A 17,137-nucleotide genomic window follows, 5' to 3' on the forward strand; every position below is an offset into this window, starting at 1 on the left:
ATAGCCCATACATACTTCAGAGTGATGTGAAAATGGGAGGAGTGAACTCTAATAATAGCAGCTCTGAGCAGCTAACATTAGGGCAATAGAAAACTATAACAAAAATAGTTTTCTTGTGAAAAACTCCATAAATTAACAGGAAGAAACTTCTGTTTCTCTATAAAGATTGGTAAAAAGACTAGCAAGAATTGGGACTGTTTTAACCATCAGAGTTCCAGAGTTTTTGTCTCTGTTGTCATGTGAACAAGGGAATAGTGAGTAGATAGGAGATGGAAAGGTTTTTCTGGAAGTTTATTCTGGTGTTCTTATTATTGTGGTTTGTCAATAAACTTTCTTTTTTTTCCCTTTTAAGTTGTATGCCTGTTTTGCTCTTGTTCTAATCTGTATCTCACAGCAAAAAGTAAGTAATTTTCTTAGTTAGTGGTTTAAACGACAGGCTGGCATGCAAAAAAACTGGAAAGATCAAGGCCACTGTTTTGGGGGCTGAATGGATGTCCTCACTCAGTGGGTAATCTGCCCAAGTGCAGGAATTTAAGGCTGCACCTGCTCTGACTGAACCTCTGAGCTTCTTCAAGTGCAAAAGGTATAACCCCATGGAATCCAGAAAAACAACAACTGTGTTCAAAATGCTGAGCTTCTCAAACTGTAGAGAACTAACAAGTGGTATAGATTCACTGTCAGTCCTTCCTGTGTGCCAAGGAGACCAGGACAGTTCTCCTTCACTATACTAGGAAATATTGCCCTGATTTTACAGGCACAGTGTCCAGCTCTGTCTCTCCCAGCAGTGTGGACAGATCTGGTTCAGAGCATCATCCATCTCTGGGGATTTACTTGCACCATTAATAGAGATGATCCCCAGCCCAGTTTAGGGTCTGGAGGAATAGCCTGAGGCCAGTAGGGAGAATACCTTCACCTTATACCTGGCAAGGAACTGGGAGTTCTTCCAGTGTAGTGCCTAGAGGTGATCAGCCAGCCTCAGGACATATTTGGGTTCATAACTGGGACTCCCAGAAGGAGAAAATTCTGTGTGGAGAATCCATTCTTCTGTGGGCCATCCATGGGCATTATGACTACTGAGCCCTTTACTTTTGCTCTGTTGTTACATAAATCCCTTGAATTTTGTTTACTTTTTCATCTAGTTTTCTTCTCACTCTGAACATTTCTCCTTTGCTGTCCATGACAGCACACACCTGGCCACACCAACCAATTCATGACCAATTTTCCTGTTTGTTCTTGTCAAAAATAAACACTTTAAGGGCAAAACAGGTTTAAATTTAAAGGTATAAAGTAAATTTATTATTAACAGATTCAGAGGAAGATAATGAGAAGTAAAATAAGCACTTAGAACACCTTTTCCCCCTCCAGCCCCTCCCTCCTTCCCACCAACAACACAGGGAGACAGGATGTGGGGGTTTTGGTCAATTAATCACTAGAGATCTTCTTTTGTTCTCTCAGGGAGAGTCTGCTCTGCTGTGCCATGGGGTCCCTCCCACTGGCAGTCATCCCAAAACTGTTGTGGCACAGGTCGCTCATCCATGGGCTGCAGTCCCCTAAGGATAGGCTGCTCTGGTTTGGAAGCAAGGGCTCTCTCTACCTTTGGAAGCAGGGGTCCTCTCTATTCAGGTCTCCCACTAGATCACAGCTTTCTCTAACATCCCCCAGTTCCACCATGAGCACTTTTCCCATAGGCTGCAAGTGGATGGAGCTCTTCATCCCCCATGGGCTTCATGCATGACAAGGGGACAGTTTTTTCACCACAGTCCTCACCATGGCCTGCAGAGGAATCTTGGCTGTGGTGCTTGAAGCACCTCCTCCCCTTCCTTTTTTCCCACTGACCTTGGTGTCGCCATGTTGTTCTCCCTCACATGTTCTCACCTCCTTCCCTTCTCTGACTAGAAGAAAATTCCTGATTCTAGGTACCACTGCCAACAATTTTACAAATTTTACAACAATTTTACTAATTCAAAGATTCCTGCAGGATCCCACAGTGCCAAGAAGTTGATCTCAGTTAGGTTCCACATTGGGGAATTGCTCGCCATGTTTCTGCTGCTGTCAATGTGGCCCTGCTGCCATTGCACAGTGGTGCTGATGCTGTCGCACTGTCTCTATTGAATGCCTCTCCTCATGCAGGGCACTGGGAGGGGGAGCCACCGCTGCCACCCCTGCCCTTCTATCCGCAGCACAATTAGCTAGGGGAGGCCAGGAAGGCAAGGCTCACCATGGGCCACACTGAGATGGCTATGGCTATGGCAGTGCATTGCCACACGCTGCGCCAGGAATGGCCCCAGCAGCGGTGATTCACTATCCCTGGAAAAAACTGTGTGTGCACTGTTTTGATTTTTTCCTAAATATGTTGTCACAGAGGCATTACCAATGTCTCTAATTGTGCCAGCAGCATGTCCATCTTCAGAGCCATCAGACTGGCTCTGTCAGACATGGTAGAAGCTTCTAGCAACTTCTCACAGAAGATACTCGTGTGGCTCCCCCCACCACTACCAAAAAACAGCCTGTGCCAAACCAACATACTGGGTCAGGGAGAAGCATGGGGAACCAAGAATACACTGAGCTAGAATCCAGAGCCAGCTTTAAGCCTCTGTCTGAAAACTGAAGTCCTCACAGGCTCCACTGATTAGATGATACTTTGTGCTCCTACCTCTCTCTGGAAACTCTTTACGGCTGGACAGCCCAGGACCCCATCAGTACAGAGTGACAACTGGGCAGAGTTCATTCAGCTTCCTGGCGCTGCACAAAGGGGCAATGCCCCCTGGCTTCTCCATCCACACCATCCAGCCTGCTCCCCCTTGACAGCAGTGATTTTCAGCTTGCCCACCAAGGGACTGAGGCATGGTCTCATTCCCACAGAAACCATTCCTAGTCCTAGCTACATGGCATCCAGCTGTTGCAAAGCACTGGCCACCTTGTAAAAGGCAGCAGGAATACAAATGGAGCTTGCATTTGCCCGAAGTGACTACTTCCAAGGGAAATCTGTAGGTCTGTAAGTGGCCTTTCCCATCTGATAAGGGTGAAACCTTTCCGTCCCCAGCAAGACCAGCAAGGAGGAAAGGTTGGTTTCACATGGTCCCGTTGCACCATTCAGTGGCTCAGGGGAGCAGCAGTCTAAAACTCCCTGTACAGTGGCTGTAAGGGAAGCCTCAGTTGTGTAGGTCCCTCAGAGAAGGCAGGACATTGGCTCAGTTTGGCTCCTATTGCTCCCTGGCTCTATTACACACCAGGGATCCCTCCACCTCTGTCATCTCACCAACAGAGGCTGAACAGACCCTTGTCCAGTTCTCTCCTGCTCAGAACAGGACTATGAAAGACCACAGTACAGCATTGGTGGCAATTACCATCAAGCACCCAGGCAGGGCCAACACAGCACCATCTGCCCATAAGAGAGGCCTTGCTCATCATCATCATCACAGGTTTTGTGTATCACAGCCACAGCCACTTCTTCGCTAGTAAAGAGAGAAGTTATCATTTCTGTTGTCCCTAGATCCTCTTTTCAGAGCCGTGTTCCGTTACGTATGGGAATAATTCCATCCCTGATTGAGAGGGCCACATTTGCAGAAACAGTGTGTGTGATGAACCCTATGCAGAGGTTTTTGCTGGCTGCTGTTGTAATTATTTCCTGGAAGACAGAGAGGCTTCACCACTTGGGGAAACACCGTGCGTGGACATTTGAAGCACAGGGCAGAATCATGCAATCCTGAACCTTGCAGAAGCGAGTGAAGCTTTCAGCTATTTGAGGTCCAGAGGCCTGAGGCAGGACAGCCAGCATGCACTGGGGAAGGGCCACTTCCAGAAGAAACCAGACATTGAGAGCAACACCCTTTCAGCTCAAAGGGAAAGCCTCTGGCTACCTATGGGAGTGGTGGAAAGGTCTTTCACATTGGTTGCTATGCATATTTTGTTAATTAACATAAGACCGTAGCCTTGAATTTAAGGTAGCCTGGATTTAGGCATGAGGCTGAGCCTGTCTCCTGCCTGCCTTCCCTATAACCAGCCTCTGCCAGCGTCCTTGGAACTGCTGGCTTACAGGGTGACCCTGCTGGAAGACATCTAGCAGAAAACTAGGTCTAGATCTTGGCAAATGCAAATAACTGCATCTTGTAAGGCCTTGGCCAAGAAGGGGTAAGACAGGAAAGTGGAGCACTGCTGAGCAGTATCAGGCTACTGTCTTACCTGGCCTCCTCCCTTCTGGGGAGGTGATTCAGTTAATACTTGGAATTGATGGGTAAATGGCTTCCCCACTGAGAGAGCATCTTTCATCCAATGTGACACAACAATTTGTTGGTGAGTACAGGCTTCACAGCAACCCTCTGAGAATTCTGGCTCTACTAGCAGGAGAGAAGGGAGCTCTGCCTTTCCAAAGCTGCAGGTGGTGGATCTCAGAAGGTGACTGGTTTTTTGGCCATGGTGCCATGAAGGCTGGCTGAAAAACTAATGCAGTCAAATGGGCAGGTGGAAATCAGTTTGTATCTGGTGTGTTTGCCTGCTTTAAAAATCCGTAACTCTGCAATGAGCAGGATGAGCTTCAGGTTCAGAAGACAGTGGGGTCCCAGGCACCACCATTCAGCTGTGCATCCTGTGTATTTGTCAGGTGGGCCAGAGGTTGTGCTGATTCTGTATCTGGAAAAGAGGAAGGACACTAAAATAAACATCATCTGTCTTGAGACAGAGAAAGGCTCTTGGTTTGAAAGACAGGTGTCTGCCAAGGAAGGTGGGAACCTCCCTTGGAATGGAAAATGTGACCCCCTTTCCTCCAAGATATAACTTTGGAATCAAAGGGCTTTCAGACAAAGATATGGGAAAAGGAATACCAGTTCTTTAGCAGTATGTATGTGTGCATAACAAGGCAAACAAACAACCACAGCAGCAGCAACAAACAGAACCTCAGACCAAATCCCAGCCAGAACCACAGCCCCGGTCCCAGCCGGAACCTCAGACCCGGTCCCAGCCAGAACCTCAGACCCGTCCCGGCCAGAACCACAGACCCGGTTCCAGCCAGAACCTCAGACCTGGTCCTGGCCAGAACCTCAGACCCGGTCCCAGCCAGAACCTCAGACCCGGTCCCAGCCAGAACCACAGACCCGGTCCCGGCCAGAACCTCAGACCCGGTCCCAGCCAGAACCACAGACCCAGTCCCGGCCAGAACCTCGGACCCGCTCCCGGCCAGAACCACAGACCCGGTCCCAGCCAGAACCTCAGACCCGGTCCCGGCCAGAACCTCAGACCCGGTCCCAGCCAGAACCTCAGACCCGGTCCCGGCCTTCTTGCGGCCACTTTCCCTGTTGGTGCAGTTCCGCTCACAGCCAGCAGGGGCGCTGTTGGCTCCCGGCCGGGCAGGGCAGGTGCGATGATTCCCCTGCGCCTGCAGGGGGCGCTGTGGCGCGAGCTCGGCCGCCTCTCCACACAGCAATGGCCAAAACGGGCTGCAGCAGGAACCATGGAGCGGCAGCTGGAGCTGCAGGGATGAGCAAACTCCAGAGGAGGAAATTAAATGTAACAGAAACTCCACAGTTGTAGCATGAGCTGAGGAGCGTCCAGGCAGGCAGGGTTACAGTGTAGTGAAAACCTGGAGCAGTGGCAGAGAAGCGGCAGGGCTGGGCAGGAGCCGCCTGGCTCTGGAACACCACTTGGAGAGGCTCCCTTGGAGGCAGAGGGGTTTTGGGGATCCTGTGTAGCACCCGAGTAGATGGTGTGGGTCCTTTGTTTGGTGAAGCAGATGTTAATATGCTCCCAGTTCTGTGGCTGCTATCAAGAGCAAAAGGCTCACCCCATGGCAGAAGCAAGGCCAGGCTGGGCTCTAGTAGTGCCAGCGAATTCCCTCTCCCAAGCAGCAGCTCTGACTGTCCTCCAAAGCCAAGAGAGCGAGTGAGCTAGCAGCTGCCCCAGCTCCGTCTTTTACCAGCCCAATTATTTCTGTATCTTTGCCCCTCTGAGAGAAACCCTCGGATAAGAGAAGTGCAGCCAGATGCCCTCCTCTCTCCTGAGACTGGCAGCTTCTTTTGCCTCTCTTAAGTACCAGTTTTGTTCCTCAGCAACAAAAATGGGGGAAAATTCCCTAAAAGAAAAACAAAAGAAAAGAAAAAACCCTAACCTCCAACATGTAAATCACTCTGTAGAAAAATGACAAAGCAGAAATGTAGAAAGTCAGGGAGCCTTGAGCACTGACCACTCAGCATCTTCTTTTACTTCTTTTGTGTTGAGATGGGGGGCAATATGAAGTGTTTTTTGATATGAAGTGTTTCTTGAATTAAATTTTCTTTTCTTTCTGATCACATGGAACCAGGGTCTGGTTCCAGTAGAAGGGCCTAAAAGGGCCACGCTTAGAAGTTACTCTCCTTCCTGCCACAAAAGAGGGAACAATTCCAAGCACAGACCAGAATTCTCCCTGTCCAGACCTGATTGACACTTCCCCTAGTGTGACACAGATTGAATTCTGCCTCAATAAGGAGGTAAATGCTGTACCAGAAGAATATTATTTTTCAAAACTCCTGCCAAACAGTAGATGCTGGATTCAGAAATAAATACACCCTCTACACATAACAGCGTGATGTCTTGTGAGAAGAAGGGGCAAGGAGACCAGCTCCTTTTTAATGCCTTTATTGAGGTCAGCTCTAGGTGGGGGGCTTGAGGGGCTGCACACACCACTGCTGCTCCCAATGGATGACCCAGAGGAGGAGGTGTTCAGCTGTGCTGCATGGCAGAGCTGAGGCTTCCGTCCCCACGAGAGTCCCTAGAAGACACTGGCTCTCTGTAAATCTAGGGTAGTCATGTATAGTCATGTTGTTAGTTATGGCAATGAGGTCCAGAACATCAGTACGTTGTGCAACATTGCTCCTTGACGTAGTTTGGTGTCCGGTTTGTGCCATGGCTCACTGATTCTAGGGGTCTTTAGATGTTAATTCCAGTTCCCCTGGGTGCTAATCCCCATAGGAGTTTGGCTCATCTACATACTGGGTGAGGTCATCGGCTGCCATTTGGGGGTGCCGGGAGCAGCTGAGGCAATATACAAGGCCAGGTGGCATTTAACAAGGCTGTCACAATAACATTGATATTTACCAAACATGACACAACATGAGGTATTTAACAACAAAGGCACCTTATGGTGACAACATTCTACTGTTCAAACTGTAAACATCTTTGTATACTGATTGGGAGATCACATTTTACTCTTTACGTCTCGTCTTGAAAAAAAACCTTGTCCTACAGACAGTCTGTTGTTTGCTTTAACCCCACAATTGTGTACCATGTTCCTCTTTGCTGTTTTTTACATCTCAGCAAACTTTCTCGTAATGCATGAGGAAGGTTTCATCCATGACTCATGGTATACCATTAAATTTCTCCACTTGCTTTAGTGCTTTCTGTCCTGACACTGCTGGAAAATATTATATTCAATGAAAGATGAAATTCAGGACCAGAACTCTGTGGTGAGGTATGAGTGCTTCTTCCAGACTTGGAGCCATTGCTAGCAATTTTTTGAGCACTAATGAAGAGGCTAGATTGAATTTGGACTTATAGGAAAATGTTCTGTGATACATGTTCAATCCCTTCTCCTTCCTGAAATTAATGACAATATCTGAGACAATCAGTGAAACATTATCTGGCTGTTTGAGCAAGGTGAAGAACATGAGGCAGAGGGGGAGTTAGGTGACTACAGGAAAGATAAAATAATCCTATTCAAGACATACAAATAAAAGGGTGTAAAGTGAGAAAGGGAAGAACATGGGTGCAGCTGCTGAGAAACCAAAACAATTAAGAAACAGCAGTGGAAATCCTGTATCTCCAGATTTATGAAAATGTCAGAGTCATTATGAAATCTCAGATAGCATCAGAAAATTCGTTACACCCAAATGTACAGGAAACTGGTCAACAAATGAGAAGGTGCTCTGCATCAAAGGGTACACAAGGTTTTCCTTTGTCTTTTATTACGTACATGGAAGCAATTCCTTCATTTATCTGGTGAAACACTCCAGAGCTAAACAGAGCCTGTCTCTATTGCCTGTGTCTGACATTCCAAAAATTTATTCTTATCCTATGAAGACAATCATATATGTTGCAAGTGTCTGAGCCAGAGCTTCAATAATGAGCCCAAGGCTCTTCCAAGTTCCTGACTTTGTATCAGGGTAGGACCTATACCTGCAGCAGCTTCCTTCTCTGCTGTCCTTCCCACAAAGGGAGAACCTGGGAGATTGAGCAAGGCAGGAGCTGCAGTGTACTCTGAACAATCTAGATTCCTAATCTGAATGCCCAGGAATACAGCCCCAGAGACTGACGTGATCCTCTGCTTTCCCAGCCAGGTAAGGCTGACACATCCCTTTGTCAAACACTAAATTATTCTATCTTAGGGTAACAAATCTATTCTACTTGCTCAGAACAGAAGTTTATTGTAAAATTATTTTGGGTAGCAAAGGTCTGTCAAGGTCTCTAATGAAAAACTAATTGCTAAATATTAAGATATAAGTCACCATATTGACCACGGTTCAATACTAAATCCCTATCACAGGAGGGATCCAAGAGGACCTGTATTTAAACAGATGCCAAAGCCACAACTGAAACATGTGCTGCATTCCCTGGAAAACACAGCTGGTGAGTGGGCACTCAGGTTTTGCACTTCCCTTTCTTTATCTCCCCATCTCACCCCCAAACCATTCTCTTCATTTTAGAAGAGATTGGAAAAGTGAATATACATCTTCTGTTAATGAGGTGTCAGGGATAAAAATGTGTGTCTGCAAAAGAAAGGGACTTCCTAAAAAAATGTAGAAAATATGAGGTATTATTACTATTGGATATTTCAGGAAGTATATATTGAAAAACAAACAAACAAACAACTTTACTGCAATAAAAAAAACCCAAAAAACCACAACCCACTGAAATCCCAAAGCACACAAACTCTTGAAACATTTAAAGTTTCTAAGCCACTTTCTAAAAAAACCAGAGGGCTCAACCTAATGAACAAAGGGGATTTACATCTGTTCTTTATTATTGTCAGGAAAATTTAATCCACAAACACCAGAGGTTTATGTCCAAAAAGGAGACAGAGGAGTCCTTTTACTTTATTCGAATAAAGGGAGAGGCCATGGGGCATGGGGTCTCTCTCAATTTTGGAGGGCGCAGCCTCCTTTTTATCCTAATTCCTTGCCGCTTGTCCCTTCTCTCTTTCCCCATGGGCTCAGGGACTTGAGAGGTACAGACTTCCCGGAGTGCCTGATACCAGGGATACCTTCCCTCAGCAATGCATAATCTTTTCTTAACTTTCAACTCTTGTGGAATTCATGGTGCTCTTTCAGTGACTCTTTCATCTTTCAATGGAATCTATCCTATTGTTTCTGTTGTCTCTCAGTGATAGTTGCATCTCATCAGCAGACCCACAGCTTGTTTGTAAAGACAAACCCGTCGTCCCTCACATTATCAATCAAAATTCGGCAAAAAGCTTAAAAGAATTTCTACAATATGACAGATGCACAGATGATCACATCAAATTACAAGAAGTGAGCTAGCTCAAAAATGCTTAAGAGGCTTTCAGCATCTTAAAATATTTTTTCCTGTCTTAACACAACCAGAGTTTATAGCTGGTCTTCCACAAATTTGGTAGTGTTGGAAACTGAATGTTAAAGAGGGAAAAAGTTCACTCTAAGTGCACGGCTCAGGGGTATTTTTTTGTTTGCTCGGGGGAAGACAGTGCCGTTAGAGACGACATGGACTGCGTGGGGCAGGAGCTGGGGCAGGAGCTGGGGCAGGAGCTGGGGCAGGAGCTGGGGCAGGAGAAGGGGCTGGGACTGGGGCTGGAGCCGCTCCAGCAACAGTTCGCTTACAGTTTGCAGACAGGCGCCAAAATTCAAAACACGCACTATACTGTACTGCAACTCCCAAGCGTGGCTGGAACAAAGAGCAGAAGGCAGATGGAGCAGGATCCGACCTCGCTGCGAGCAGTGACCACAGGACCCTGGGATTTGTAGTCTCTGCTCTCTGCTTCCTTTCCCGATTCAGTCAGAAAGCTGCGTTTCATGCTAGGTCGCACGTCGTATCATCTGATCTCACTGGCAGCGCCATGCCGGCAGTGATTCTCATGTAGAGGTTGTGCCTTTGAGAAAGCGCACGGGGAGCGATCTTGCTTCCATTTTAGCTGTCACTCACAAACACCATCCAGGGAACCCACTGATACCACAGCTCCACAGATTGGTGTGGAAATTCCCACCCTTGGCTCTCAGCAGGAGACGGAGATGGAGGGGCACACAGTGCTGTCCTGGGAGAGGTGATGCCCAAGCACTTGAGATGGGCACTCTGCTGTCTCACAGCAGCAAGGACATATCCTTTTGTATCAGATGTACATGTTGAGGCAAATGCATTCGGGTGAAAACCTGTGATTTACACAGTGATTTCTAGGGAGACTTACAGCTATTTGCCCACAGGGATATTGAGCATCCAGAATCGCTGCGTTTATTCCAAGGTTTTTCCAGTTTGAGGTGTACTTGATATTAGGATTAAAATAATTTTAGTGCTGTTTTGAGACCAAATACCTCCTACCTACCTTTTCATCCTGGGTCCCTAAGTTTTCACATCGTATGCTGTATTTTCTTGCTGTTTTTCCTGTTTCTCTTTCCAGACCTATATTCCCACTTTTGCATAATGCTCTTGCTACTTTTTCTCTTTGCTCTTCATACAGACGACAGACTTTTAAGTCTGTTTTTCGGCTTCTACTTTTTCTCAGCCCTCTCTTGTAGCTGAAAGGCATAAGGCCAGGAGCAGCTTTGGAAATGGTAATCCAGTTTATACTAGCTAATGCGCAGAACTGACAGGATTTGGGGATTTGCGAAAAAATACTACCCCAAATATTCAGGAAGAGGAAACTTCTAAGTAGATTTGAGTTTGTACAAAGTTTGACTATAGCCATTAAATATCACTCTTTAGGCAATCCTAAAAAGCTCAACCTTGGGATCGTCCAATCCATGTTTTCACAGTTTCAGCACAGAGCTGGACCCTGGCCTGTGCAGAGCCGACAGCAAAGAAGGGCAAATCGTAACAGCGCACAGCCTGCTATGGACGATATTTTACGGAACTACAGTGAAAACTACACAATCACACGCTTTCAGGGAACCCGTCACCCCACATGCCTGAGCCCCGCGGGGGATCCGGGCTGCTGCTCCGCCAGGAGTGGGTGAGGGTCAGCCCTGTCGGTCGCTGCAGCCCCTTCCGCTATTGCCTCTAAAACCTCTTCGCCTCAGAACAGGACCCGCGCCCGGTTCGGACCTTACCACTCAGCCCGAGCCGCCTCCCGCAGTCCCTGATTGGGCGCAAAATGGCGGGCACCGCCAAGCCCCGTGGCCATCTTGGCACCGGGACTGCATATCCCAGGCGGCGCCGCGGCGCGAGGGAACGCCCGCCCGCCATCTTAGTGCTCCCTCCCCCGGTGCGGCGGGATTGAATGAGTCGTTGCCCGCCCGCCAGCCCAGCGCCATGTCAGGCACTCCGAGCCGCGGCACCCCCGGCGGTACCCCACTGTCGCCGACCCGCATCTCTCGGCTGCAGGAGAAGGAGGAACTGCGGCAGCTCAATGACCGCCTGGCCGTTTATATTGACCGTGTGCGGGCGCTGGAGCTGGAGAATGACCGGCTGTTGCTGAAGATCTCAGAGAAGGAGGAGGTCACCACCCGGGAGGTACGGCCGGAGTGGGGGGCGAGTAGTGACTGCCTGTCGGGCGCCCCCTCGCCTCCGTCCCGGGTCGGGTCCGCGGCCCGGGGCTCGCCTGGCGAATTCCCGCCCGTTCCCTGCGCGGCGCGGGGCGTGCTCCGCATGGCCGCCGTGCCGTGCGCGTCCGCCGGGCGGGGAGCTGGGGCTGTGCTGACCCAGCGCCTACCCGCGCAGCCCCCTCGGGGCGGCCGGGGGCTCTCTGGCCGCGCTGTCGTGCTGAGGGGCTTCTGGCGACACACTCAAGGCGGCTTAGGCCGGGATTCGGCACTGGCAGAGGACTGTGCCGGCGACTGTAGCGGAGCAAGTCGGACGCGACGCTGAGGGCGGTGTTGGCGCTCCCGGGCCGGCCGGGCTGCAGCACAGAGCCGCTGCAGGTCCCTTGGCCCGGGCCCTCCGATGCCCCGCGCCCACAGCACTCGCGTACTCTGGTACAGGGGTATTGGATGTCCTCTACGGCCTGTGTCTTGACGGCTGATGCAATGGGATGGAAGATTTGAAAGGGTTTAGGTTAGTTTTGCCTCTCACCATAGGAAATCTTTTACAGACCCCGTAAATACTCGGAATCCAATCCTTGTAAACGACTATGATTTTTTTCCTCGAATTTTGTAAGCAAAACTGGATGATTCGTTTTCCTAAGCCTTGCTTTTCCCTATTCTATGGTGTCTGCTTCCCCCAGAGCTCTCCTTCCCTTATGGCGGAAGAATGTAGTTGGTGGCACATGGAGACAGTCCTGTCCTGTGCAAACCCAAACCCCGTCAGCAAGGTGCGGTGTCCCATCACTGAGATGATGTTAAACTGCTGTGAGAAGCCTATCAATAAATAGCCTGAACTGTAACTTCTGGGATGTGATGGATCGCAGTGCCACTGTGCAGCTTTTAATTTGTTTTTTTTTTCTTTTTCTCGCCTCTTAGGATGCTAATTTGATGATGTTTGGGGTTTTGGGAGAAGGGTTTGATTTAATTTCGTTTTAGCGGAGCAGATACGATAATGTCTTACTTGGGGACTGTTTGAAGTACCTGAAATCAGTGTATGTATGCCCAAAACCGAAGTACCTTTGAGGTCCCTTTGTATCACTTAATATTGTAACAATACATTGTAACTTCTATGATTTCAAAATCGCCTGCTATTTCTAAGCATGGAACACATGCTGTGTGAAATCGTGCTATAAACAAAATGAACACATCTAGTTTAGGGAACTTCTAAGCTGTAGATTGCTGGAGGCTAGAAGGAGTATCCCTTTGAAATGCAAGAGGCAGAATGTAGCAAGAGTAAGAGGACAAGCAGACAATGTGGATATAATTTCATTAGACTTTTAACATGAGCGTAAAACAGCTCGTAACAGCAGTTCTGTGTGCTAGCAATTCTGAAAAGTATTCTGATGCAGTAATCAAAATAAATTTGAGAATATTCATATATTCATAGGAACCTTCTGGTTACTTTGCTCTTGAACTTTCCTTCTCACGGTTTTTCATCCAGATTTTAAAAAGGTCTTAATCCTTAGACATATTGTAACAAACTTCGTCAGGATTCATCAAGCTGTTCTTTGGCACTAATGCTTTGGCTTGTCTCTGGACCACCTTTGTTAAATACTTTCTCCATCCCCTTAAGAAAGTCTGTTTATTCTTTGCATATGTCCACAGAAGGAAACTTTGTAGTTTTATTGTTTTAATGGTGGATATTGGTTTAGAACTGTGAAATCAGTAAAACTTCACACAGTTGTCAGATTTTCCATTTACTGGAATGGGAGAATCCTGTCCTTTCACTTTTGGGACCAACCTAATAAACTGGATTTTCTGATGACAATTCAGTTTTCTTATTAACCATTGGAATTTGCATTCATAAAATGATTAGGCTTAGTGTGAAATAAGATACTAATTTAAAATAAACCCTCCAAATCCCACAACCCCCCCAAACAAACACCAAAGCAGCTCTAACTTCTGTGTAGAAGCACAGTTAAACATAGTCCAGTGAAATTCACATACTGTTCTCTCTGCATTATTGAATCTATATAGGTAAGCACCTAAGTTCTACATGCATATAGGAGACAATTTTCTTTTTCCACAGTATTCAAGATTAAAAGTCCCATTGGTTATCCTCAAGTGTGTATAAATTTGAGTCTGATTTTATTTATTGTTTATAAAAGCTGACTGAATTTTCTAGTATTTTTGGCTTTTCTTTGGTAATGGCAGAAAACATCACCTGCCATTAGTAGGTGGTATCATGCACATTGTGGGAAGCAGACAGGAGGGACTGCTCACCAGTGGGCTATTGGTAACTACCTGAGACTATTGCCTAGAGAGCAGATGGTGGGATCCATGATTAAAGGTGAATTTCTCAAGGTTAAGTATCACTATGGCAAGCAGTAGACAGAACTGTGGCTATCATGAGAGAGAGATTTGTTCTTTGCTTGTCACTCCAGTGTCCCACAGGGACCATACCTGAGCTGGGTGAGATCATTATTGATTGACATGACATGTCCTGAGTAATGGGTGACCATTCCTGACGCCCCTGCCCCCATCCTGCATGTATGGGAACAGTTTTGATCTGTGCTCAAAGTTCTGGTTTAGGATAGTGTCTTGTGGAGGAGAGAAGTTCTACTGGTGCTGATCAGGCAAGGACTGTAGCCACTATTCTGCCAGACATTCTTTAATCATCAGCTGATCAGGATGTTCTTTTTCCTCATTGTTTCAATCACCAATTTCAACAAGATTGCAGAAAGCAGCTTTTGAAAGCTTTCAGGAAAGTTTGCTGTTCTGTGTGGCAATCTCAGCATGGCCTTAGAATGATATACTTCTGTTGTTCTTTTTGATGAACACAGGGCTGCCATATCTTAACAGCAGAGAAAAGAAGTTTTGCAGTTGATTCATCTTTAGTTCTTTATTAATTATAGCCTTTTTCCTAACCCTGTTCAATGCTGCTTTACCTTTACTTGTATGCAGGAGGTGCCTAGACAAATAAAAAGTGTACAGTAAGCTGGCAGACAAATGCAAAAAAAGTTTGAAGATGTCTCTGGGGGAACCTCTAACTGTCCTCATTCCTTCTGTTTACTCTCCTCCATCACTGCCCTCGTGTAGGCTAGCCTGTGACAGAAGAGGAATTGAGTTCTTCCCCTTGTTTTTCTACATCTGTAATAGATGACTGATACAGTTCTCACTGTGTTGAGGTCACTGTTGCAATAACCTAATTTGTGAGGCTGGGAGAAGAGATACTGAAAGAGCTAAGAAAGCAGTCCTAGAGCTCTCCTCAATTCCCTTTTATTAACTCCCTGCCCTCTCCTGCAGTGCTTATGGTTGTAGCCTTCCGGAACAGATGTTTTGATGTGGACAGGAGGGATTACTGCACTCTTGTAAGGGCACCCCACTGTGCTCACCCTCTGAAAGTAGAATTAGAGAGAAATCCCCGGGAGCCTCAGCTGCTGATGGCAATTGCCCTTATGATAAAAGCAGTATCTATGTGGGTTCCCTCTTCACCTGTGTCTTCCCATCTCTGTGGGTGTGAGTGCAGGCATCTGCAATCTCACATGGTTTCCTCTTATCTGCCAGCATGTGTGGTAACCAGAGCTAGTGTCATGACCAGGATATGAAGGGTTTGTTGTTGCCAAGTTGCCACCTGTACAGTACATACTGAGATGCTGATGTGGACATTGGGTCACTCAAGTTGCATCCTCTAAAATATTTGGTTAAATGGTTTTCTGGCACTGTGGGTGCATCTGGGAGGTGACATAACACATATCTTCATTGTTCTTGAGAACTTGACTGATACTCTTGGTGAGTCTGAGCGATAGCTGGCTAGCAGTCCTTTGTCAGTTTATAACTGGCTAAATAAGAACATACCTGGTGGGAATACACTTGTGTTTTGCACATTAATGTATGCTAATGATGTTTCTTCACCAAATTTGTCTGGAGTCACTGGTGGTTGGCTGGAACATGTTTCTTGCCTAGCATGTTGATTCAGTGCCTTCTTGACGAGTTTCAGGTCTTCACTGACTTGCATCTTTTCTCAAGTGGTTGCTTTGGGAGGGTCTGTATCAGTGTGTCTACCCTTCACACACTGCCTAGTGAGCTTTGAATGCTCCCAGCACAGGTTAGTGCATCCAGCAGTTGTGTCTTTCAGTCTGCTATGAAAATATCTGTTTTCTTCTATTTCCTTGTTTCTGTGTTGCCCAATTACAAACTTGCAGACTCTTTTGCTGGCAACACAGGGTAGGGGGGGAAGTCAAAGCACATTTGTAGTATGATATGGGTGTCTAGGTTGGCCTCTGTGCAATAAGATTTATGCTTGGGTGGACATAGACATGAAGTGGATTGGGCTGCAGCATGTCCTTTTGTTTTTTCCTCAATTCCATTTTGAGGTTTTAGTTTTATTTTTCTGTCACCTTCAGATGGGGTTTCCATTTTCACAGTTGAGGGACAGATTTGCTGGCCTAACCTGTGTTCTGATAAGGTTTGTTGCTGCTCCCCAGGGCTTGTATTCTGGATAATGTAGAGAGGCTGCTGAGGGTCACGTGACCATATGAGTTTTATTCCTTCTGCTCTTCAACAAAGGGACCAATGCTAGTGGCAAGAGGGACCTGAAGAGTATCAAACATGACTACATGATTGTTGGAGGGTTAGGCCCTTCCCTTCCCTTCCCTTCCCTTCCCTTCCCTTCCCTTCCCTTCCCTTCCCTTCCCTTCCCTTCCCTTCCCTTCCCTTCCCTTCCCTTCCCTTCCCTTCCCTTCCCTTCCCTTCCCTTCCCTTCCCGCACCTTCCCGCACCTTCCCGCACCTTCCCGCACCTTCCCTTCCCTTCCCTTCCCTTCCCTTCCCTTCCCTTCCCTTCCCTTCCCTTCCCTTCCCTTCCCTTCCCTTCCCTTCCCTTCCCTTCCCTTCCCTTCCCTTCCCTTCCCTTCCCTTCCCTTCCCTTCCCTTCCCTTCCCTTCCCTTCCCTTCCCTTCCCGCGCCTTCCCGCGCCTTCCCGCGCCTTCCCGCGCCTTCCCTTCCCTTCCCGCGCCTTCCCTTCCCGCGCCTTCCCTTCCCGCGCCTTCCCTTCCCGCGCCTTCCCTTCCCGCGCCTTCCCTTCCCGCGCCTTCCCTTCCCGCGCCTTCCCTTCCCGCGCCTTCCCTTCCCGCGCCTTCCCTTCCCGCGCCTTCCCGCGCCTTCCCGCGCCTTCCCGCACCTTCCCTTCCCGCGCCTTCCCGCGCCTTGCCGCGCCTTCCCGCACCTTCCCGCACCTTCCCGCACCTTCCCGCACCTTCCCTTCCCGCACCTTCCCTTCCCGCACCTTCCCTTCCCGCACCTTCCCTTCCCGCACCTTCCCTTCCCGCACCTTCCCTTCCCGCACCTTCCCTTCCCGCACCTTCCCTTCCCGCACCTTCCCGCACCTTCCCGCACCTTCCCTTCCCGCACCTTCCCGCACCTTCCCTTCCCGCACCTTCCCGCACCTTCCCTTCCCGCACCTTCCCG

The 17,137-nt window shown here is 48.0% G+C and overlaps 1 protein-coding gene and 1 long non-coding RNA gene across 3 annotated transcripts in view; one reads left to right on the forward strand and one right to left on the reverse strand.

Moving 5' to 3' along the window:
* Nucleotides 1–1,267: 1,267 nt before the first annotated feature.
* On the reverse strand, nt 1,268–11,371 carry LOC147649314 (uncharacterized). The gene is made up of 2 exons (XR_015279200.1): nt 11,259–11,371; nt 1,268–4,629 (listed from the first exon to the last, which is right to left on the reverse strand). It is a non-coding gene; the product is annotated as an uncharacterized LOC147649314 (long non-coding RNA).
* The window catches only part of LMNB2 (lamin B2), a 38,942-nt gene continuing 32,932 nt past the window's right edge, over nt 11,128–17,137 (forward strand). The window contains exon 1 of one of the 2 annotated variants that reach the window (XM_086862836.1): nt 11,128–11,661. In XM_086862836.1, the coding sequence (XP_086718962.1) occupies nt 11,461–11,661 (201 nt within the window). In that variant the 5' untranslated portion in view covers nt 11,128–11,460. The remainder of the gene's footprint in view (nt 11,662–17,137) is intronic. The other variant, XM_086862835.1, reaches the window with a different exon arrangement.

Source organism: Cyanistes caeruleus, chromosome 25, assembly GCF_971803275.1.
Source record: "Cyanistes caeruleus chromosome 25, bCyaCae1.hap1.1, whole genome shotgun sequence".
Taxonomy (NCBI): Eukaryota; Metazoa; Chordata; class Aves; order Passeriformes; family Paridae; genus Cyanistes; species Cyanistes caeruleus.